Source organism: Sceloporus occidentalis, unplaced genomic scaffold (genome assembly GCF_023333645.1).
Source record: "Sceloporus occidentalis isolate IW3139 unplaced genomic scaffold, rSceOcc1.0.p SCAF_19, whole genome shotgun sequence".
NCBI lineage: Eukaryota > Metazoa > Chordata > Lepidosauria > Squamata > Phrynosomatidae > Sceloporus > Sceloporus occidentalis.
The window spans coordinates 6,722,507-6,748,080 of record NW_028316999.1 but is presented as its reverse complement, the minus strand read 5'-3'; the positions used below and the strand labels follow the sequence as shown (position 1 = coordinate 6,748,080).

The window sequence follows — 25,574 nt, the reverse complement described above, 5'->3', positions numbered from 1 at the left end:
GTTTGATTTAATTCAGATGGATTTGTAGTATTTTGATTTGAGACATGCAGTTCACCCCGGCCTTTCACCTGGAGCAGTATCAGATATGCTGTTTAACAAGGCACACATCATGTCTCCTTCCATATGATGAGGGTTAAGGATGTGAAAAGGTCTCTGGGTCGTCTTAAATTGGTTCTCAAGCTCCAGGAAGCCTTTATCCCCCGAGAGAATGGTGAAAGGCATTTGTTTTGGTAGCTGTTCATCTAAACGACCAGCCTAAAGTGTAACAAAAAATATGTGAAAAACATGTTTTCGAGAACGTAGCTACAAACACTCCAAGACATCTGAAAAGTTATTTAATTCACCTATTACTTCAGACAACTGAATATCAACGAAAGCATTCTTTAGACACATACATATAAGTTTCAAGCTTTAAGTATTCTTTATAAGGCAGTGCAGACCAACTACTTGGTACAAGTGCAGATACAGTAGCATGTTTACTTAATATCCTGGAAACTACAGGAATAGGCTGCTGCGATTAAAGGAATACAAGGTAAAAAAATAAGGTGAATGCAGATAAGACATCAATTGGCTTGACCAGCAGATTCCACAGAAAGATGTTGTCTGGGAACAAGGTGACAGAATATCTGCTCCTGGTCTGTAAATGTTTAATTAAGTTTCTCCTGAGGTTGATATCATGCTGGAGGAGAAAGTGGAAAATACATGTACCTCCCTATGGAGAACTTCTTTATTCCTGATCACGAGAAAATCTTTAACATACATGAGCCAAATAACACAAAAAGGTTCTTTAAAACCTGACCTTCAAATTTGATCCTCAAAACCATGACATGCAACTCCAATTACTACATGTTACCCCCGACAATTTAAATGTCAACCATGGCATACCAAAACCACACAGCTTCTTTAGAAGTGTTGCTGCACACCTGAACGCTACTTCAGAAAATCAAAATCCAGCAAAGACTTTACTCACTATAAATTCATGCTTCACACCTACAACTCTGCTCTCTCACTCGCCAAACAGCTCTACTTCTCCACTCTCATATCCTCCGTCTTCCAACCCACAACGACTTTTTTCTACTTTCAACTCCCTTCTCTATTCCTCCACACCCACACCACAAACCTCTCTCACTGCCCAAGATCTTGCTACCCACTTCAAAGAGAAGATCGAGACTATTGGAAAGGCCTCTCTTCCTTACAACTCCCTCCTACACCACTCACCCCCACTCCTACTATACTAACTGCCTTTTCCCCTACAACCGAAGAAGAAATTTCTTCCTTCCTCTCACCCAACAACCTGTCCCCTTGATCCCATCCCTTCACACCTCACAAAGTCTCTATGTCCATCCCTTGGTCCATCACTTACCCAACTATTTAATCTCTCTCTATCATCTGGAACTGTACCATCTGCCTTCAAGCATGCGCTAATCACACCCATTCTAAAGAATCCTTCCTCAGATCCCGCCTGTTTGACTAACTACCGCCCTATCTCTCAGTTTCCTTTTACACTCTAAGCTGCTTGAAAGGATTGTGTAAAATCGCCTCACTAGCTTCCTCTCCTCTAATTCCCTCCTTGACCCTCTACAGTCTGGTTTCAAACCCCTTCACTCTACTGAAACAGCTCTAACAAAAAAAAGTCTCCAATGACTTGCTCTCTGCCAAAGCAAAAGGTCACTTCTCTATTCCAATACTACTGGATCTCTTTGCTGCTTTCGATACTGTTGATCACCACCTTCTTCTAGACTCACTTGCTTCTATAGGCATTCGAGATACAGCTGTCTCCTGGATCTCCTCATATCTGTCTAACCGTTCCTTCTCTGTCAACTTCTCTGGCAAGACATCGCCCCTTCAACTTTCGGTTGGCGTCCCCCAAGGTTCAGTCCTTGGCCCTCTGCGATTCTCTCTTTATACTTCCTCTCTTGGCAAACTAATCAACTCATTTGGCCTCCAGTATCATCTATATGCAGATGACACCCAAATCTACCCGTCATCTCCTGATCTCTCTCCATCTCATGTCCTGTATTACCAATTGCTTGTCTGCTATTTCTTCATGGATGTCACGCTACCTGAAACTTAATCTTTCTAAAACTGAACTCATTATCCTCCCTCCTTCCATCTCCACTCCACTACCTGAATTCTCTATCACCATTAACACGACTATCTCTCCTACTAACCAGGCCCGATGCCTTGGGGTCATCCTTCACTCAAACCTCTCCTTCCTCTGTCACATTCAGTCCCTCGCCAGATCCTGCTTGCACCTAAAAAACATCTCTCGTATCCGCCCATTCCTCACCCAAGAATCCACAAAAACTCTGGTTCATTCACTTATTTCCCATCTTGACTACTGCAACACTCTTCTGGTTGGCACTCCACTGTCGCGACTCTCTCCTCTACAGTCTATCCTAAATGCCGCTGCTAGGCTCATCTCTTCCTTGCACGTCGCTCCTCTTCTGCTTCCCCCTCTGTGAAATCTTCCACTGGCTCCCAATTACCTTTAGAATTAAATTTAAAATCCTGGTACTGACATATAAGGCCATCCATAATACTGCTCCTCCATACATTTCTGACCTCATTAGCAAATACTCTCCTACTCGAACCCTACGTTCTTCCCATGGGCTAAGGCTCTCTCTCCTCTTCCTTTTCCCGTCTACAAGACTTCACTCGAGCTGCCCCATATCTCTGGAATCTACTCCCAAGGAACCTTCAGCATTCACCCTCCCGACATTCAAGAAACATCTAAAAACCCACTTCTTCAGAGAAGCTGCACCATGTTAGCTGCTAGAACTTCCTTGTCATCGATACAACCACCACACTACCTCTCACCCTTTCTCTGTGCCTTTAGTTTGTAAGCTTGTGAGCAGGGCTCTCCCCACAAAATGTATCAGTTTGTCTTAGTCTGTCAATTCTTGTCATACCCCTTGAATTTATGTATTGTATTAAGTGCTGCGTAAACTGTTGACGCTATATAAATATAATAATAATAGTACAATAAACTACAGGTCCTTGTTGCCTCTGCAAAATTAGGTCTTAAACGTTTACAATTAAACAAGGCAATCGCTCCACCACCAATTCCAGGCAGAATTCCTGGATGTGAGCAAAATCATAAATATCAAGTCTAGTACAAACAAGCATGAAAACAAGAAAGAGAAATCCGCTTGTTAATCTGCCTGCAGGTATACAAGAAACAAGATCCTATTTATACCTTACAGAAGTATTCAAACTTTTGAGAACTGCCATGAAGAGCTACTTGTTGTCATGTCATTTCTCGAGGAGTGATCGCTGCTTTTCTCTCTGCCTCTCACCGACTGTTTTTAGCTGCTTCATTAATCTATTATAGACCAATCAGCTGTCTTTCTACAACTATCCGATGTTTTACATTTAGGCTCAAGAACCGGGGGTAAGAAAAAAAATCTTAGTGCAGATCCATAGATATATGGTAAAGATAAACAAAAAATGAAAAAGTGGATATAGATGATCATATTTAACCACACAACATCCAAGCTGGCTATTTTTTTTTTTTTTAAACATTTTGGGTTGTTCACTGCACATGTTCCGAACATAGTCAACGGTAAAGTAAGCAAAATGATAAATATATGTAAAAGAACTAGGGCTGCAACTAACGATTATTTTCATAATTGATTAGTTGGCCGATTAATCGGATTAAAAAAAATGGAAATTTTTAATTTAAAATTTAATAAAGTAACGTAGGATGTTAAAAACAAACGGCAGAATAAAAAAAACTTTGATAAAAATGCATTTCTTGTTTTTATTTCCTAACCTGCCCCCCAGTTATGCACATTTGAGCCCAGACTTGCCACACTGCCCTCCCCACATATGCCTTATATACCCTATATGCCTTATATAGCCCCAGATATGTCACTCCGTCCTCCCCAGGTATGCCGTATACCCCCCTGATATGCCATAGTGCCCTCAGACTTTCAGACTCGTTCACAGACACAATACTTTTATAAATAAATACAGGGTTAATCTTCACTGCCCCCAGGATTTAGATTCCCCTTAGTATGCCCCCCTTTACCTCTAACTGCACCTTAAGTTAATTAACCCTCAGTCCTCGGCATTAAATTAATCCTGGAGAGAAGACCCCCATCAACCACAACTGCCCCTAAATTAACTATAACTGCTCCTAAATTAACCCTAAACACCCCATTAACTACAACTGCCCCTAAATTAACCCTAAACACCCCATTATCTACAACTGCCCCTAAGTTAACCCTAAACACTCCATTAACTACAATTGCCCCTAAATTAACCCCCACCTCCCCTAACTTTCAGCAGCCCAAATTTAAAGTTTATACTCAGTAGGAGCTGCTGCTGTGAGTCACAAACGGATTATAAAACGAGGGGAGTTTTTCAGAGCATTTGCTCTGAAAAAACTAATTTTATAATCGATAAAAATCGATTCAACTAATCGATAATGAAATTCATTGCCAACAAATTTCATTATCGATTATTATCGATTTCAGCGATTAGTTGTTGCAGCCCTAAAAAGAACGACTGTTTACTTACATGCATGCAAATGGCAAAATCGGCAGCATCTTTTCTATGGCTGCAGCGGGGGTGAAGGAAGAAGGAACCAGTGTCGGAAAGATAAGTAAAAAGTTTGCATTTCACCGGGGGTTTCCACTGGTTCTTCCCACCTGGAAAGACATGAACAAAGACTAGTTTTTTCTCCAGCACATTAATATCTGACAAATGGAAATCAACAACAAGTGCCCTTTACAAACAAAAAAAAAAGCGCCAGTTCACGAAAGCAAACATTATTACTACTCAATTACACTGGAAGTCAGAACTAATAGTTTAAATGGCTGTTATACCTTTATGACCATTTTAATGATTAATGCCATGTTTTAGAGGTCACAATTTTAATGGCGGTACGATCGCACAATATATGCAACCAGTGAACCGGATTACACCGTTGCCTCTCAAACGTAGCTGCCCAGGTATAATATTCGGTTACTGGCTGTAGGTGTTACCTTGGAAGCCCCAGACAAACGTTCCTTGGTTAAGATTTCCTGGTAGATGAGTAAAAATATTTGACCAGTTGTCCAGATCAATAAATATAATGTGTGTCATTGTCCGCAGGAAGTCCAAATCAGGCAAGTCGTTCTCTTTTTCGCCAACACCCGGGAAAAAATAAATATATATTTATCACTAGCGTGGATATACACATATATCAACAATAGCACACAGACTTATATCTTCCTCTAGAACAGTGGGTCTCAACCTTCCTAATGCCGCGACCCTTTAATACAGTTCCTCATATTGTGGTGACCCCCAACCATAAAATTATGTAATTACATATTGTGAAATGTGTTTTCCGATGGTCTTAGGCGACCCCTGTGAAAGGGTCGTTAGACCCCCAAAGGGGTCGCGACCCACAGGTTGAGAACTCTGTCAGGGCAACAGAGTGGGTAATACAGATTTTTAACACAGAAAAGATGCTAGCGTGTTATTTGTTCAAGCCACATGCTTTGTTTTCCACAATTCTATATTGAAAGGCTTTAAATAATTTCACTGAAGATATATATTTATATACAGGTCTGGATTTCCTGAAAGAGCAGACAAGGGCTTTGGACTGCATAACCCTGATGAGGACCTAGGTGATCACTGCGTCAGTGCCAATGTTACCAGAAACGTGCACTAGAAGTACCCCTAAATGAGGATGATGGAGGTACGGAAGAGCACAATTTTTCTAAATTTTCCTCAATGGGACTTTGGTGTTAAATCCACAATAAAATGCCAGATTGGAAATCCTGAAATGTCAGCAAATTTGTTACAGCAATAGAAACTGAAAAAAATTAGAAACCCAGTAGTAAACCAATTGGTTTTATGTGCCCTAAATAGCTCTTTTTCCCCAAATATCTTATGCCTTATCTAGTCAATCTGTATTATAATACCTGTATCCATTCTTTGCACCTGTGCACATTTCTTCTCAGGTGAAGCGGTCTCAGACCCTCTGCTGCTTTTCCTTCTCTGCCGGGGATGGGCCACCTTGTGTGAGTTTGGTTTCACACATGCACCACTGGCTGTGAATTGAAAGACATTGTGCGGATTCTCTAAATTCCCATGACAGCTTTGAATTTTGGGTTTCCGAAGGAAACAGTGCTTGTCGTGATAGTGGCTTTGAGCACTCTTCGTGTCGGCGAATGACTTGGTACATGAGCTGCACTTCACAACAAAATCCTTGTCAGTAAGAGGACTGTCCATCTTGCAATTATGTTCTTTAAAGTCTTGAAGCGATTGGCCTGTTACTGCACAGATACAGCAGCTGTACCAGAGATGGCCTTTCTTCAACAAGCCTTCCAAGCAACGACCGTTCTCTACTTTTCTGACCTTTTTGTTCGCGTAGGAATCCAGACATCCACAAGTCAACCGATCTCCATTCTGAACTGGGTTTTGTACTGGATATTCTGGAACTTTGGCAGGAGCATGGATTTCATCTGGAACAAATGCATAGTCTGAGCTGTGGAAGCCCTCATAGTGGTTATGAAAGTCCACCTCCTTATCAAAATAGAGATCCTCACATAGGCCACAAAAATATCTAATTTTTATGTTGCCATCATGTTGCTGCTGACTGTGTCGATACAGGGTCTCAATTTTGTGGAAGTGCTTTTTGCATGTGTCACAGCTATATTTGTGAAACTGATGGATGTTCAAAGATTTGCAGTGCTGTTTAACAGTCTCTTCAGAGTCAAACATCTCCTCACAAATGTGGCACTGCCATTTCCCTGAACATGGCCGGCGGGACGTCGATGCTGTAGCTCGTGATATGGGTGGACTCTGTGTGGTCGTAGATGTGGATGGAAGGGACTGCTCCTCGGTGTCTTGCTCAAAATAGTAGGAATGCCCTCCATGGTAGTCAGTCACATGCAACATCATGTCCTTGAGCCCTGGAACCTGAGTGTTGCAGGCTTTACACCAGTAACGGAAGTTATTCAAGTGTGCCCCTCCATGGAATCGGCTCATGTGAAGATGAATAATTGACAAATCCCCAGCAAGCTTGCCGCAGACCATGCATTTGTGGCAAATTGTGTTTTCCTCCATGATGTGCTTTTCTACTTCCGGTTCAGTGGCAAACTTTTTTAAGCATTCACAGAACCACGCGGTCACAGTCATCACAGAACTTTCACCGCTCTCTTTTTTCCCACGGTATCCATTGAGGATCATGTTTTTCGTGTCTCTTGAGCGCTTCATTAAAGGCGTACTTGGTCTATCACTTTTTTTTTTTTTTTTTTTTTAAATTATTCTTTATTAAATTTTCCTTCTTTTATAAGACATAAAACAAAAAAAAAACAATTAGACTTAAACACATAAACAATCATATTCTTTCTATGACATACATAGACATGAAGGTAGTTAATACATTATCTTTATACCCCTTACATCTGTAGTATACTTAATAAGAATATTTGAAGATACATATCTTCAAATAATAATTTAACAGATTCGCATCATTTACCTTCTACATACGAAATTTACACAATGCCCTATATAGCTATCCATATGAGACCATAGAGTTCTGGGAGTATCTAACTTCGAAAGCTTAATATTATAGTAGGGTTAAACATTAGGAGTATTCCCCTCTAAGAAATAGAGTAATTCGTTTGGTTCCATCCAGCCCAAATTTTAATATAGAAATCTAAGTTATTCCGGTAGAAATATTTTTCGGATATTGATTGAACTTTTATTTGATTGGAAATTTCTTTCCATGGAGGGATTTCTTGTTGTTTCCAAAAGCGAGCGATACAGATTTTACATGCCAATAATATATTAACTAATAATATTTTATTGTATTTCGAAATTTGAGGTATATCTAAATGAAACAAGAAAATCTGTGGAGTAAGAATTATATTAATCCCAGTAGCTAAACAAAATAAAGAAATTACTTTTTCCTTAATTGGTTGCAGATAGTCGCATTCCCACCATATATGAAAGTGATTTCCAGTTGTTCTATAACATCGCCAACATAGATCAGTCGTATTATTAGATATTTTATTGAGTCTGGATGGAACCATATACCAACGATGCAGCAACTTATAATACTGCTCGTGAAGATTTAAGCAGTGAACTGCTTTCCTAGTATGTTGCCAAGCTTTGTGCCAGTTTTGTATTGGAAACTCTTTCTGTAAATCTCTTTCCCACAGTAAGATTGTTTTAACTTTATCGCAGGATGAAGACGAATTTACTAATAATTTTAATATTTTGGATATCATATTTGTTTGAGGTGGTTTCAGAAAAAAGTCATCCCATTTATCTCGTTTTCTTAATAGATTTTTTAACAAAAAGTTTTTTATACGCAGATATGAAAATAGTTCTCTATTTGAAATATTATATCTAAATTGTATATCCAAGAATGGTATCACTTTTTGGTCCTCCATAATGTCGCCAATATTGGAGATTCCACAGCGAGTCCATTCATGGATATTCAAATCTTCTAGGTATATACAGAGAGTTTCAATTGGGGAAGATTCAGATAGGATTGAAGATAATCCATATGTTTTCCGAATTCTACGTAAAGCTTTAAGTAGATCTTTCACTATAAAACTAGTTATACCCAATTTTTTAATTATGTTCTTATCGAGCCAGATTAAATTAAATGGGTTTATTCCATTACATAAAAATTTCTCTATTTTATACCAACCTACATTATATTTATTTTTTAGGCTCCATGCTAAAATGTTTGAAATTTGTGTAGTATCCTGTAATCTATATAGGTCTGGGTAGCCTAGTCCTTCTTGGGAGGTACTCTTCCTCAAGGTATTTTTTGGGATTCTGGGTTTCTTTGCTGCCCAGACAAATGAAGAAAATAGCTTATCAAAGGCTCTCAATATAGATTTAGGAATCGTATATGGTATAGATCTAAATAAATATAAGATTTTTGGTAATAAATATGATTTAATAATATTAATTCGACCCATCCATGATAGTTCTAATTTCTTCCATTTGTTAGTTTGATATTTTAATTCCTCCAGTAGCGCATCAAAATTAAGTGAAATTATATCGAATATATTCTTAGTTATTTTAATACCCAGGTAGTCCACCGTTTTCTGAATTTTTATCGGATTAATTTTTTTAATGAAAAGTTGTTGTTGAGTTTCATTCAGATTTAACGTAATCACTTGGGTTTTAGTTAAATTTATCTTATAATTAGAGAAAAACGAGTAGTTCTTTATCTGTTCTAAAAGAAAATGATATGACTTTGTAGGAGAAGACAATGTTAGTAATACGTCGTCTGCATAAAGTATTATTGTATGTTCCTGTGCACCAATTTTTATACCATGGATCTCATGTGACCTCCTTATAGATGCCGCAAACGGTTCGATGGATAAGGCATAGATAAGGGGTGCTAGAGGACAGCCCTGACGGGTACCATTACTGATAGAAAAAGGGTTTGATTCAAAGGCTACTCCTTTTATCATGGCCGTGGGGGTAGAATATAACGCCATGATTAGTTTTATAAATCTAGTGTCTAGACCAAATACTTGTAGAGTCTTTCTCATAAATTTCCAACTAAGCCTATCAAATGCTTTTTCTGCATCTAATGCAAACACAGCAGATGGGATTTTTTTCCGATCAATCTCTTCAAGTATATTAAAGACTCTGCGGGTATTATCTCCTCCTGATCTACCTGATATGAATCCTGATTGATCCGAATGTATAATATTTGGAATAATTTTTTGAAGTCTAAGAGCCAAAATCCTAGAGTACATTTTAACATCTAAATTTATTAAGGAGATTGGTCTGTAGCTAGTAACTAATGTTGGATCTTTCCCTGGTTTTAAAATTGGAGATATCGTGGCCAACAGCATTTCAGGTGGAAATTCACCACAATCCCCTATTTCCTCAAAAAGTCTTTTAAGGATTGGTAATATAATTGGTTCTAAGGTTCTAAAAAATAATGCTGAGAATCCATCGGGGCCTGGTGCTTTCCCCGATGGTAAACTACGTATGGCCTCTTCAATTTCGGTAAGAGAGAATGGTTGAGCTAATAAATCTGATTGATCCGGCATAATTTGTGGAAGATCTAAATCTGCTAGATAGGAGGATAATGAGAATTCTGAAACATTTAAATCCTCTAAATTATAGAGTGATTCATAGTAAAGTTTAAAGGCATCTCCTATCTGAGCTGGGGATAAGCAGGTTTTACCATTAAAATTTATTTGTTTTATTCTACAATTTTGATTTTGAGTCTTAAGCTTATTAGTTAAGTCTCGCGATATTCGGTTATTGCTACAATACCACCTTTGCTTTAATCGAGTCAGAGCGGCATCCGTTTTAATTTGAAGTTTTCCAATTATTTCTGTTCTAATAGAGTTTATTATATTTATTTTAACTTCGTTAGGATTAATCTTATTATCTCTTTCTGCTTTTGCTAAAGCAATATATAAATCAGTCAGCTTTTTCCCCCTTGTTTTTTTAATCCAAGAAGCTTTTTTAATTAAATGTCCTCTTAAGTAACATTTCATTGCGCACCATAATGTACCCACTGATGTCTCTCCCGTATCGTTTATTTCTAAAAATTGCTTGGCAAAATTGCAAAGCTCCTGCTTATTTGTTTCTAAGCTTAATATTTGTTCATCTAGGCGCCATCTAAATCGCTTCTTATAATGGGGATTATCTAATATTTGTATAAGCACTGGTGCATGATCTGACCAAGTAATATTGCCGATCTTTGATGAAGAGCATCTATCCAGAGTTAGTCCTAACATAAAAAAAGTGTCTATTCGTGAATATGTTTTATGAGGAGCCGAATAAAAAGTGTAATCTGACTCTTCTGGGTGCATTGTCCGCCATACATCATAAAGATTATGTTTAAATAGAGATGCTGTAAAAGCTTCAGCTCTTTTTTCTAATTTATCCTCATATAATTTCGTTTTCTTTGATGATTTCCTATCAATCTTTAGATCTTGAATACAATTTAGATCTCCAGCTATAATGATTAAACCCTTTGCTATCTTTTCCAAATCTTCCATTGAGTCATTTATAAATTTAGAGGTACGCTCTGATGGGGCATAAAGCGCCATCAATGTGTAGGTAATATCATTTATCTTACAGATTAGAATTACCCGTCTGCCTTCTTTATCCGATTTATGGAAAATATACTCGAATTTAAGTTTTTGAGATATAATAATTGCTACCCCTCTTTTCTTTTTGTTAACCATAGAAGAAATATATATATATGGATATCTACGAAATTTCCATAGGGAGGATTGATGTTGTTTCCAGTGAGTCTCTTGGATAAGTGCTACATCTATATTTTCTTTAAGTAAGAGCTCGTACAAAAAGGATCTTTTATAAGGTGAGTTTAACCCTTGCGTGTTCAATGTCATTAGATTAAGAGTCATAGTTTTATTTCAAAAAGTCTTATCCGATCGACCTCAGAAAGGTCTATATTTAACATATCGAAGTAGTACTCCCAGTAGGAGTTTTCTCCAGGTCTCAATGATAGGTCTATAGGGCACAACATAAACATAAACCATAAATCAAACATTACAAAATACACAAAAAACATTAAAACATTCATACTATCTCCAACCTTCAGAAAAAGGTCGTTAATCGACCTAACTATGTGGAGAAAAAGTCCCTGTACCATCAGGGCGTTTAGGGGCGTGTACCAACTTTTTTTTAAAAGTAAGGAGAGAGAGAGAGAGAGAAAAAAAAAAAAAACAAAACAAAAAAAAAAACAAAAAACAAAAAAACAAAAAAAAAAAAAACGTACATATATTTAGCTATACACATACACATATATATATTATATGTGGATTATACTTTACTTAGTTGAATAAAATAGTGGTCTATAAAGTGCATTTTAGATTTCATATTGTCTCAACCAATCTTTCTTTCTTTCAGTGTTATACAAATCAGTACTTATAAAAGTCTCCTTAATATTAGTCCCTTTTAATATCATAACTTACATACGAAGTGATATTGTGTGTGTATAGTGAAAACGCCAACGAGCATATGAGAAAAAAAAAAAAAAAAAAAAAAAAAAAAAAATATATATATATATATATTTTACTTATATTTACATAATAATATACTTAATTGAATAGTAATTAATAAAGTGATGTATATAATTTCCATATTATCTGGATCATTCTTCCAATGTGATACAGTGCAGTATCAATTAGTGATTGTTAAATTATAAAATTATCCTTAATATTAATAATAATTTAATTAATTGAAATTCCCAATAGTACCAATAATATAGTGTCTATTTACATAAAATTTGTGTATATATAATATATAACATGCCTGTAAGATAAGTTTGTGTATAGAGTGATATTGTGTAATAAAAAAAAAAAAAAAAAAAAAAAAAAAAAAAAAGAAGAACAGACTAATAATATGTAATATATAACATCAACTCTCCAGAATCGTGACAGAGGATTTTAGTTTAATAAGCCCCAGTTGTTTAACTTCAATTTCAGCTGTTCTGGGTCTAAGCAGGTATAAATTTTTTCTTTGTATGTAAATCGGATTTTTATAGGAAAACCCCATACATATGGTATATTATTTTCTCTTAAACATGGTGTATATTCAGCAAATTTCTTCCTATTCAGTCTTGTAGTTTGTGAAAGATCTGGAAAAGTAGTTAAGGAAGCAAACTTTTTATTTTTTTGTGGGTTCTTCCTCCATTCTTTAAGAAATTGATCTTTTATCGATAGATTAGAAAAGGTAACAATAATATCTCTTTCGATATCCTTTCGTTTTAGATTAAAGGGAATAGGAAGTCTATAGGCATTTTCAATTGGTAGCGGGCCAGAGTTTTTAAGATCTATATACGTTGCTAAAAATTCTTTCATATACTGTTCAAGATGAGTTATTTCCTCTGGGACTCCTCTAATTCTCAAGTTTTTCCTTTTAGAGGTATCTTCTAAATCAGCCAGTTTATATTCCATTTTCTTAATCTCCGTATTTAAATTTCCATTTTGAATTTTTAAGTCTTTAACTGTTGACTTAGAGGAAATCTCTTCATTGTGGTGCAGGAGTGTTGATTTTAAAGTAGATATCTCTTCTTTATAGTCTCTAAGGTTGTTATCTAAATCGGACTTTATTTTCAGATATAATGACTCCAGAGCCACTACTAGATCTTTTTGAGATATATAGGCTTGTTGAGGAAAATCTGTTTCTTCCAAACCATGATCTAACAAGGATTTATCCGGTGAGTCAGAAAGGCTTCTTTGGCTGCGAGGAGAATAAAAAGTACTAATAGATTGCGGTTTTTTGGATTTATTAATATTCTTTGATTTATCGCCTTTATCCATTTTGTCTATTCTCTCAGTCTTATCATTCTTAGGTGGCATAGTGAATTATATCACTTCAATGATGGATTCTTCCGGCTTTTGTTTTAATGATAATACCAAATATAAGATATACCAGATTTCATTCAGTATTCTTACATTCTAAGATTGATCAGCATGTTCAAGCATGTTCAAGTTATTAAGATTAATAGCTTATAATACATCAAAAAAAAAAAAAAAAGTCCAGCATAAAAAAACACAGAAAAATTAATATATAAAAAAAAAAAATAATATGTTTTCCTATCAAATCATCAAATCTTCATATTCTTTATTTAGATATACTTGCTGTGCACTGGTGGGGCCTAGACCCATATGTTTGGTCTGCTATGGTCTGGTGTGGTGCCGCTATGCAGCTCTGCAGATCTTGTACCAGGTTTCTGGGCCTATCCTTAATAAAATCTCCCGCTTTGCGAGGCACGGGTCAAGATTCCCGGTATCCACTCCTCGAATTCCGGGTTCCGAGAGCTCAGGGGGTCCACCTCCTGATTCCCGAGGGGTCCTCTCCCGGGCTCTCAAAGTTCCGATGGTCCGTTCCCGGATCACGAGACTCAGCTCCCGGGTATCGGTCTCCCAGTTCCGGGGATCAGCTCCCAGTCGGGTGGTCCCCGAGTTCAATTGTCGGGTCCCGCTATACGGGATGCTAACTCCGGGTTGGAGGACAACAGGGCAGTTCCCGGGTCTCGGTTCGCGGGGATTCAGGCGCTCAGGTAGGTAAACCTCCGCCAAACATGCAGCTCAAAGCCCGGGACACGCCCCTCGTAGACGCGTACGTCCTACGTCATTCGCATCATCACCCCCGCACAGATCGATGGTCTATCACTTTTTAAGGTTCTTGTGAGCAGTGGTTTCAATCTAGCATTTGATGCAGATAAGCAAAAGTCAGCCACAGTTCTCACTCCTTCGTTGAGATAACAAAACGCCAGAATTGATTCTTCCATGTTAGTGATGATTTTCCCTCTGTGTTTAGTCTTTTCGAAGTGTTTTGTTACATGTGCATCACTGTTTAAGACTTGCCTACAAACAGCACATAAAGCTTTAACTCGAAACACCGCTGCAACTTCAGCGATGCTCATTTCTGATAGCGAAGCCGGCCCTGCATTGCGACACCGTGTCCTATTTTTAATACAGAGAAAGGAGGGAATGGGTCATATTAATATTCAATTGGTCACCTTGTTCTCAGACCCTTACACAATGTATTTATAAGTTTAAAAAAAAAGTATTAGAAATATCCCTGAATAGCCTGAATATAAGATGACCCTAAAGGAAAAAAAGTTTAACCAGTAAATGTTTATTCATGTAAACTATTTTTTTTTTAATAAAAGCTATGATTGAGAAAAAAAAAATTGTTTTTATTTCCTTGTATTTTCCAACCTGTCCCCCAGCTACGCACATCTGCCCCCAGGCTTGCCACTCCAATATGGCACTGTGGCCCATGATATGCCTTTTAACTCTCTATATGCCACTGTGCCACATGGTATGCCTTTTGACCCCCTATGTGCCACTCTGCCTCCAGAAATGCCTTATACCCCTATATCCCATTCTGGCATTTAGAGGGTTAAAATGCATATTATGGGGCAGAGTGGCATATAGGGAGGTATAAGGCATTTCGGGAGGCAGAGTGCTCAACTAAATGCCCCCTTAATGCCACTCTGATCTCTGACAGTCGGGGAAGGTCTACGCGACGGACGCAGACAACCTCCGCTGCTAGTCACACCTCCTTCCGGCTGCAGCGGACGTTGTCTACGCGGATCACATAGACGTCAACCCGCTGCACGGCAATACAGCAGGAAATTGGAAGCACCGGTAACTGTGTGTGTGTGGGGGGGGGGTGTTAAATGGGGGGGAAGGGACAGGAGGATTCAGGTCCCCTGCAGCAGTTCGGGGGATCTGGATTTAGTCTCATAATCAGACCTCTATTTGAGGTCTGATTAGAAGACGACCCCGATTAGAAGACGAGAGCAAATACGGTAATTAGAGCGTTGCTACATTCAGAAGGGAATCCTTTAGATGCCGCATGCGGGGTCTGTAACTAGCTGGCTGCACATTGTTAGGTCAGTCAGTACGTCAACGTGCATGCTGCAGTCTGACAGAGCCATCACACAACGATCAAGGGGGTCTCTGGAGGATCCCCCTGTTATAGAGGGAAACTCCACAGTGGAACCCTCTGCTGTACAGGGGATCTCCCCGATTGCTTTGCAGGAGAACCCAAAAAGGTGACATCACATAATAGAAATGCCGGGCTTCATAAAAGATTCCAATGTGGATCTCTGATAGAGTGCAGTGTAAACGTATATGTACTAACACACTGTATGAAGTTTGAAGAAACACAAGTGATGCACAACTAGTAATATTTTCTCTAGAACATATTTGTTATATTCAAGGTATTGTTTTTGCCTATTGGCTCTAGCTGTCATTGTAGTTTGTCATTGAAAGACACACAACTGTAGCAAACAACTTATTTACATATTTTTATGCAAATTGGACTGAGAATTAACAGGAATTAAGGGGAATTAATCTATGCAACTCTGTAGGTTTCTACTCTACTATTTTGAGTATCAAAAACCTCCTTAGCGCACATTGCTTTTTACCCTACCTCCAATATAAATATCCAGCATATAAGGAAAACAAAACAAATACACTAGTGTAGTGTTAAGACACATGCGGTTTAATTGTACACTAAAATTTTATTTCTTCAATGGCATGGAGTTCCCAAGCTTCAGATATAGGGCTTTGGTAGGCTTACAAGTGCTGTTTGTGCTTTAAATTAAGTATTGTGGACATGTGCTGCAGATATGGTTGAATATAAAGCTTCAACCATATTTTATTTATCATGTCATTTGTGAAATCTGTCATGCTTCCAGAGAATACATACACTCTACATGTAGGTAGGTAAGCTTTGGTCTCGTTCATATTTATTTTTTTCTGCCAGGAGAGCCTGCCATGTGACAAAAATTGATGAGTTGTTCAATAGCAAGAGAATGAGCATCTTTAAAGGGTGTGCTTATGTCAGGGGAAAGGATGCAATAAAGATCTTTTACAGTTTTATTTGTGAAACGTCTAAGGGGAACAGCACCTTTAATAGGATTACTTCCAGATTATGCAAATATATATTCTGGCGCTTTCGCACCAGAAAAACGTGGAGCGCTAATTTTTTTTTTAATATATAACTCACCCTTTATAAGTAGTCGCTGGGTGGTAACATGCAATGAAAGAAAAAAACAGAAATACAAAAAATAATAGTGCAGTATGTCTGTATATATATATATATATATATATATATATATATATACACATATATACACACACACACCGTATTGGCTCGGATATAGGCCGCCCCCGTATATAGGCCGCACCCTAAAAGTTTGGTGGTTTTTTTTTTAAAAAAAAAGTTTTTTTTAATAGACATGCTGCCACTCTGTCGCCCCCCCCCCACCCCCCGGGATATGCTGCCACAGTCCCCCCCCCCCCCCCAACTCAGCGGATGTGCCGGCACCGGAAGTTGTATACGTGTATTGCGTAGATGTCCCCCATCGGCCCCGCGAGACAGTCGAGAATCTGCTCTGGTAAGTCTTGGGAGCAGGGGTAAAACGCATCATGCGGCTCCGAAGTGCTGGCAGGGGAGGCTGTCTGAGTGTATCAGAGAGTAGGATGCAGGTCCCCTGCACCACTCTGGGGGATCTGTATCCAAACCCCGCTGCCTGCCCGGGCACTAAACCGCGAATATAGGCCACACCCCCACTTTAAAGACTTAAAGTGGGGGGGAAAAGTGCGGCCTATATATATATATCCTACAGAGTGAGTACTCACAATTTAAAATCCCAGGATGCAGTTAAATCACCGGGTATGTCATCACGTCGTATCGCGTAGACGGACGTGTGGGCTCCACAGATGATGCCCACACGTCCGTCTACGCGATACGACGTGATGACATACCCGGAAATGCTCTCGTGAGCATAAAAGGACTTACGGACTCCCAGCAGACAGCACTGAAGATTTGAACATTGGATTTTTGATGAACGCACCATTTGCAGTCCACTTGTGAGTGGTACTTGTATTCACATTTTATACTTTGTTTTTTACATATTGCACCATTGTGTTTTATTTTTGTTTTTCCCTCATGTACATGCTCTTTCTGTCATTGTATTTTCATCATAGTATTGACAAATTACGTGAAGGTTCACATATAGAGTCTTTAGTCTTGCTTCTGAAGTGCCTAATGCGTTACTTTACATCTGGTTTTATGCTGGCCCATTAACTACATTTTTTCCTGGGCTAATATGGCTATATTCATTTTCTTTTGAAGTTTCACATACAAACAGGCAGTAAAATCACCACGGTCTGTGACACTAACCTGAAATGAGCAGTAAGGTCCATGTGAGAGCGCAGTTCACCGCGACAAGAAGTACAACATACCCGATATGGGACATCTTTACAAAGAGCAAGTAAAACTTTCTTAGCATAGGATGGTAAGGGAATGGGGTACGTGGTAGTCTTTTCACCTGTGCAAAAATAAATAAAAAAAAGTGTGTATAGATAGATAGATAGATAGATAGATAGCAGTGCTGATAAAGTGATATTCCCAAGAATATTGTCAAATCAGTAATCTTCAACATACCTACAAAATTTGAAAGCTCTCCCCACATGATTCTGCAAAGCCATGTGTTGCAGACATTCATCTCTTAGGTTAAAAAGCAGAAAACATTTGGGACATGCAAAACATTGAATGGTTTGGGCCGGAAGGTTTTTTTCATGGCCATCAGCCAATTTTGCCTGAAAAACAAATGCAGACTAAAAAAGGACACAGTAACATTACAGAGATATCTTAAAACAATAAGAATCATGACCCTGGAGATAACTATTGCACTCTACAACACAAACGATGAACTCTGAATACATGATTGGTAGACATCAGTGACAAGAAGTTGGGACGCAATCAAATGAGGGCATATTTTTGCATTATGAAATCCAAAGAGCCCTAAAAATGCATTCACTCACCTTTTGACAGAGATGGTCTGTATATCCTTTCATAGATGGAAATCGCAGATAGCACAAAACACAGGCATAAGAAACTGCAGGAGCTCCGTGAAGGGTAATGGATGGATCACATGGTGAATGGTCAAACCTAAAAGTAACAATATCCACTGATATGCGATAGACTGAAGACACCAAGGCCACCTGTCAACAACTGATCTTTACCAAAGAGGACATTTGCAAAGCAAAACCTTGACTAACATTTCTATTTTACATATAGAAAATTATTTTGTAATATAGATCAGGCAGAGACAAGGTTCAACTGATCTACCTGTAGACTTATGCAAAGAAAAGTATTCAGCAAAAAGTGTACAGCCCAGTAGCCGATAAATCAATACAATCAGAGAATTATTAATTTCATGCATATTTCTGTCTCAAAGAAATACACATTTTGATATGCACATACCAACCCAACTCCATAACAATGCTCGAGCAGGCAAAGTTTTCTTTTCTCCACAGTTAAGTAGGAACGTAAGCCAAGGAAAGGCAGCGTTTATACATTGATATTGTAAAGGAGCGTGTAACAGAACTGCAGAGGCTGAAAACCACATTTACCTTTTCAGATGGCCTAGGAGTAGCTGACCATTGTCAAATTTTTTATTGCAATGCATTACCGGGCAGGTAATAGACCTGGTGTTTGCCGGTGCTCGCTCACTACATGCCAACACAGGTCTTCGGCTTGCGCTTACTGTACCTGGCCTGGGACCTGTATTAATAAAGAAAACAGTTTGAGACTAACATCCAATCACAGATCAGGAAACTGATAACATTTTTTCTTAATCTTTCAGAAATATTAAAAAAAGTAGTTAATTTTGTCTAGTTTACGTTAAGTTAATAATCACAATTGGGGTATTTTTTTCCAATTGGCTCTAGTGGTGTGCAATTCATCTATGCATAATCATACACTATAATGTCTTCCAAAAGAAAGCCCTGATTGTCCTGAAAAAAACCCCAATATATAAATTTGTGTGTGTTTACTGACAATGGGGGACATTACGGCTGAACAGACATAGTAAAAACATGACAGTTGCTGTTGTCCCGTAGTGTAAGGTAGTCTTGGGCCTAACATTATATGCTGGCACTCAGACTCAGTCAGCATGCTACGGCTGAGAGAACGCCTATGGAGGGGGCTTTCCTGGAGGTTGTGCTCGCCACTGCCGAAAGTACCAACCTTCTACGCGATGAAAACCCAACCTTCTTACAAGATGAAGAGGAAAAAAAAAAACTTCTCATGTGTCCACTAATCAGTTGCCAAAAAACGGCACCAACTTGTAATGAGTATCCTTTTCCTGACAGCAAACATTTAAAAGGAACTTTGCAGCTAATCACACCAGTGTCCCAAGCAGCCACACAAAGAATGCATAATAAAATACTAAAGTACTATTATGCATTATTTAGCTGGAAAAGAATAAAGCACACAGGGCACTGTTCCCTCTTGTGCAGAAAAGCCAACCACTTGCAGGAAAACCCTCACATTGAAATCAATAAAACAGTGGACCTGGCTGGGGGTGAGCGTGGTACCCATGGGCATTGGCAAGCAGGAAAGGTGCATATAATGGCCGAGCCATTCCATTAATTTAATGGCGCTATTAGATTGTCAGTGTGACTTTAAAAAGGGGATTATTTTACATCAAGAAGCTTCTGGGTTAGCAGACTGCAGATTTACACTACATGCCATGGAGCATCAAACGCCACTAGTCCGAGAGGACGGCCCCAAACTAGAAAAACAAGAAATATTTCCCTGTTGTGGCTATTGCGTGCACACCAGGGTAAAAATGTTTAAACTGGGCATAAAATTCTCATTCCTTAGGGGCACTACAGACCATTAATTAATAATGCTAATAAAAAGTTTAATAAGTGTGTACAGAAAGCGTACCTGGTACTTTCAGCCACTGGTTGACACAGAGTCTCGCAGCATCTATCCCTGGATGATCCTTGATAAATTCTAGTTCTTGTAAACCATGAGCATGTTGGTGGTGTATTTTTTCCTAAATATAGGGAATACGTATGGCCATTAAAACAGCAATCGCAAGGAGAAAGAAAGTATGGGATTGTAATCAACTGTGTAAACAAATGTGGCATATGGCATTTAGCCAGTTCTTAAATGGTTCTATACATATACAGAAAGGCACAGTATAGAATTTAAAGCTCAGGAAGGAGGAGATGCATCTTTGGTAAGGCTTTTTAATCACAATATTAAAAACTGAAATCTTCATTGCTGCTGGATGGCTTCACATGCATAGAATTAAATGTTCTACAAATTAACACATTCACATTTTACACAGAAAGGAATGATCTCACTGCAACACAAAACATGTGACATGCACTGAAAGAGCACATGTAAGCAAAAACGTAGAAAGAGATTTAAAAGCTTTACGCAGTTTACTGCGGAGCACAAAAATATTCCGCATATATACACTTCGTTAAAACAGCCTGAAAAAAAAACAAACAAAAAAAAACACACCCTTGCATGTACAAGTAGAATACATTTTTGCAGATGAAAATCTGTTGTAAAATTGCAGGTAAATGGTTTTTTTTCTAATTAAGGAATTGTTTTCTAATTGTGGGTGGATTCTAATTCCATTTCACATTATAGCAGAGTTTCTATTAGGTGCCCAAGGCCACTGTAATGCAGACATTGCACTGCAGAAGGTTGTTGGCTGGGAAATCTCAGTCGACACAAATGTTCCCAGTTAATTAAAAATCAGCTGGCCACATTGATCAACCAGCGTGGAATATAGGAAGATGTCAAACGTCAAGGAATATGACGGGCACTCCTCAATTCGTACATCTGAACTCACCTGGAATGCTTTGTTTCTCTCCTCCCGCTGTTGTTTCTCTATCTCTACGTGGCGTGCGAGACGGTCAAGAGTTGAAGAGACCCTGTCCTTCTGATGATCAATGTGGTCCTTTACTCTGGTCTGGAATAACATGCATTAAATACACTTAATGATTAAGCAGAGGACGAAAATTACAATTCTGAAGTAGAAGTTTTAGAGAGGAGGTGTGACCCCATAGTCAAGAAGAAGATTACAAGTCTGCTGGAAAACTGCACTTCCAGTTTATTGCCATATCATACTAAACTGACCTAATCTGTACCTGAAAAATTAAAGATCAAGGCCTGGCAGAAATAGTGCAATCACAAGAAATAGAGAATCACAATCGGGAGATAGCCTTAAAATGTTGTGATGGGAGTTTTTCTATGGCTCCTTAAGCATCGTGCAGCTGTTCTCTCTTTGATATTTCTATATTGTCAAGCGCATACAACACTTTCTTGGACCTCTGTCCATTTAGATGAGGATGAGCCGTCACTGGTTTGTTCTGAGAGTAATTGTTATTAATTTAAAGCTCTGCTGGAACGTGAGACAACATTGTCATGTCCGGCTGTTGTGTAGTGTATTCTTGATCACAAGCCTCCCCTGCATTGCTCCAGTAGCCCCAAAGCTAAATATATGATCTTTTGTCCTCTTCTGTACAATAAAGCGTTTCTGTTCTTTAAAAGCATGTTTCAGTGTTAAGGGATCTGAACAACTTTATTGACGTAAGGTATGTTCCATCAGCTTACACTTGGTGTTGAAAATGTGATCCTTAATTAGCCTATTTACCAAGTATGTTTGCAAAGTTTTGTTAATTTCTGTTAAGGAAAGAGAGTACTGGGAAGTCCCAGCATCTGCCAAGGTCGGTGTCTAGCTCCAGACTCTGGGAAATCAAGTGGTGGAATGCAATTGCAATGTTGAGGAACGGTAGCTTCATGACCCTGTACAAGCTGCTGTACATTTGGATTTATCACAGACCTCACCAATGGAGCCGACGTTCACTGCATACGTGGATTGCATATGGCAGACGCTCCAAAGGGTGAAAAAACAAAATGGATACACATCAACTTGAACTGTAGCCAGATCCAGACAAATGTGCCATTGTACAGAGTATTGTTGGAGATGAGCAAACCAAAAAACATATACAGGCTAATAAATTAGCTTCCTACCTTATCTACATACTGCATAAATGACAATGGAGGAAGAAAAAGGGTAGATATGATACAAAGGGAGAAGATAAGTGCCCACCCTATAGTTCCGTCCCAATCAAAACAAATGGCACAAATTGCAGATATGAAACCAGGGGATCAACATCCATACTTAAACATATAGAGAAAAGAGACTAGACCAAAACTATTGACCATTTAGTTAGATACTGGAAGGTTAGGAGGGTGACACACACACTTTTCAGGTACAATGCTGAATGCAAACAGGGAAAGGTCCAGCTTTCTTTTTCTTCAAGCCGAGACCCTATTCTCAGACCTACATTGACCCTTGCAAGATGTCCAATCCCACGACTGACTATTCATACAGAATCTGGGTATTCTATTCTCGGCACTGCTACAAATACTCGGGTTGAATTTCCTGTGGCAATTCACATCCAGACAACTGTCAAAATCCATGTAAAGATGGGTGGAGGAAAATGATGTGCAATGGGTGTTCCACATTCCCTATAACCTGCAAGCTGTGGGCCTTATAAAGCTTGTGAACAGTATGCCGAGAACACAAATACCCAAACTGACAGTAACACATCTTACAGGGGTGGGATCAGGCAGTCAAAGCCCTTAAGAGGACGATAGTGTCCCAAACAGCATCCACTTATTAGGCCCAGCAGTGGTAGTAAGGACTAGAAATGAAAAATATGGAGAGGACCGGGACCTAGAAATACTCATGGTCCTACCATGAGTTCTGGTACGCAGCCGCAAGATGGAATCGGAGTGTCCCTTTTTGCAAAAACATAAAAGACAAGTGTCCGAAGACCAGGCACACAATATATTGCTCCACTGCACAAGCTTTTAACTAGAACAACTGATGACATTGCAAAAGCTACTGAATATAGAGAGGAATAGAGCCATTGAAGGTGGACTTTTGCTGGATTGTATTAAGTTTCTTAATATTTAATGTTTTGGAAAACCAGATAAGGAAAAGTGTGTGTACTCACTGGAACATGGTAACTTGTCAACACTATATCATCATCATCACTACTGAGCAGATTTACGCATTCCAGAACCGGCCTCAAAGGGGCCTCCTATAAACGAAAGAAGAGTCTTTTTACAGACATTTCACTTTGTTATAAGAAGTATTAAAAAATACTAAATATGTTGCATAAATAAGAGAAATACACTTTGTTGACAGAAAGCTATGGAAACATAAGAATAAAACCAAATCATTTCAGAAATCAAATATTTAAATTATTTCAGGGATCAATAGAATTGAACATTTGCCCTCGGGATACATGAATTTATCCACTGCATATTAACGTCTGTCAGTCAGTGGGGTGGGCAGCCCATGCAGAGGCATTAGAGCACATTATGCAACTTCTCCCAAGATACAGATATATTTATGCACAAGTATTTTCCCTTAAAAAAAAAAATCATACATTTAATGCCAACAGAGCTCATAACATCAATGGAATATAAACAGCTTTTTGCATTACATACAATAACTCATTAAACACAAACATTTCCTAACGAACTTTGTTGTCCCCAAGCGTCTTACCAATATTCTGATGTGGATGGGTGCCACGCTAGTAAGTATTTTATGTATTCGGTAATGTCACTAGCAAAATAATGAGGTATACTTAAAAGGGACACAATACAGAATAGTAAGGTTGTGCACATAATGAAAGGCACCTTTTATGGTCAAAGAAGCTCAATAAGAGCAAAATGTGACTTAGAGACACAAGAGGGAGAAGTCACTGCATCCCCGAAACGGCGGCTTCCTATGCTGCTTGTTGGATAAACAGTATCTGTCCTGATGGCACCTGACCAGAGTATCCAAGCTTATATGTAATCAGTACTATTTAGTACATCTATCTATACACACACAAATATCTTTTGAGCCCGGATTTGTAAGGCTTATAAGAATGGGAGCGTGACACATGTAAGGTTTTTTTGGTGGATTTTTCCTCCTATTGCAAAAAAATATTATACAATATTTTTCTCTTTCTTTTTGGCACTGGGCTTTTGACACTGTTTGAAATACGAACATCTTACAAGTACATCTCTCTTGAACCAATCTCTCTCGTGCTCCCTCATTTTTTTTGCACTTGTTTATGTGTTACACCTAAATGTATACACTGAGTTTTTTCTGCAATTTAAATAATTAAAGAGTAACAAAATATTCACAAATATTTTTCACTCGTAGCGTAGGCGTCCTCCTATACACTGAGGATTATGTTACATAAAAAAGTAAGGGTCACCATTAACAGAAGGATAGATCTACATTCCGTGTTCACAGATCTTATAATGGGTTGCCCCATCCCATGTCAGAATTAGTGGCTTGCCAACCATAGCGTATGACAGCAGAGCCCTCCATAATGTAAATGGAATGAATGGGAAGATCACTGAGCAGCTCTCCTAGTTGGCCCACTCCAGAACACATCACTGCTCTTCTCACTGAATAAGCTATGTATTATAAAACGACAGTTCAGCTCTTTCTACAGATGAAGCTCATTGGTGTTCCTTCATAATATAAATTAAAACCAGAGCTGTGTCTTTAGGTTGAGATATCTCAAAACCAACTAAAAAAGGCCAAGCTGTCCCCACGTAATGCACTGGCAAATCAGTTACTATAACTCATCCAACAAAAACTCAAATCTCAATTAAGGAGCACACTGTAACACAAAAGGAGATGCAAGACGACAAGATATCCTTGTCCAGAAAAAAGTCAACAGCGCACAACCGAGAGCTGAACTGATGAAATATTAACGACCAAAAGCAACTGGAAACTTACACTGACAAACTCGACCTCGTCGTCAGTGCACTGACTACCTTCAGGATTTGTTGTGTCATCTTTACTGGGGACAGATAAATCCATTATCTATGAGAAACAGAGATGTTCATCAGTTAATACAGATACTATTGCTTAGCACGGTACAATCTAGAGGTTATAGAACTTCTTTAGGGTAATGGTGCAATGGTTTATTAGGATATAAAAAGTCAAATAGAAACATATAATTGATCTTTTTACTAGTGCATTAAAAGTGGATATCACCCCCAAACAAAAAAAGAGCATTTGCTAGCAATTAGAGGACTACAAGTGTGAGGAATATTCAATATTTGCAAATCATATGACATGACATCCAATTCTGGCTTCTTGCACTGTTCGTAGGCACGAAGGTATAAGTTCAGAGAGCTCTGTGCTGGAGAACCACACATCTGCTTTCCCTTGTGGGCTGGTAGAAGAT

The 25,574-nt window shown here is 38.5% G+C and overlaps 1 protein-coding gene across 1 annotated transcript; it reads right to left on the bottom strand.

The window, feature by feature from the left end:
* Positions 1–51: 51 nt before the first annotated feature.
* LOC149302359 (E3 SUMO-protein ligase ZNF451-like) lies at positions 52–25,204 on the bottom strand. Its single transcript, XM_089482438.1, has 14 exons — positions 25,121–25,204; positions 23,334–23,414; positions 21,152–21,271; positions 20,227–20,338; positions 18,906–19,056; positions 18,315–18,441; positions 17,941–18,089; positions 17,671–17,823; positions 14,216–14,432; positions 13,690–14,036; positions 5,916–7,234; positions 4,992–5,150; positions 4,525–4,655; positions 52–255 (listed from the first exon to the last, which is right to left on the bottom strand). Exons 1-14 carry the CDS (start codon positions 25,202–25,204, stop codon positions 52–54), a joined length of 3,354 nt encoding a protein of 1,117 aa, XP_089338564.1.
* Positions 25,205–25,574: the final 370 nt, after the last annotated feature.

Bases quoted from the DNA above. Each gene is read 5' to 3' on its own strand.
- LOC149302359 (XM_089482438.1), bottom strand. From the start codon at position 25,204: ATGGATTTATCTGTCCCCAGTAAAGATGACACAACAAATCCTGAAGGT. The intron at 20,339-21,151 runs GTGAGTTCAGAT...CCCTATATTTAG, and splicing joins AGAGAAACAAAGCATTCCAG to GAAAAAATACACCACCAACA. The intron at 17,824-17,940 runs TTGTAGGTATGT...TATTTATTTTTG, and splicing joins GTGGGGAGAGCTTTCAAATT to CACAGGTGAAAAGACTACCA.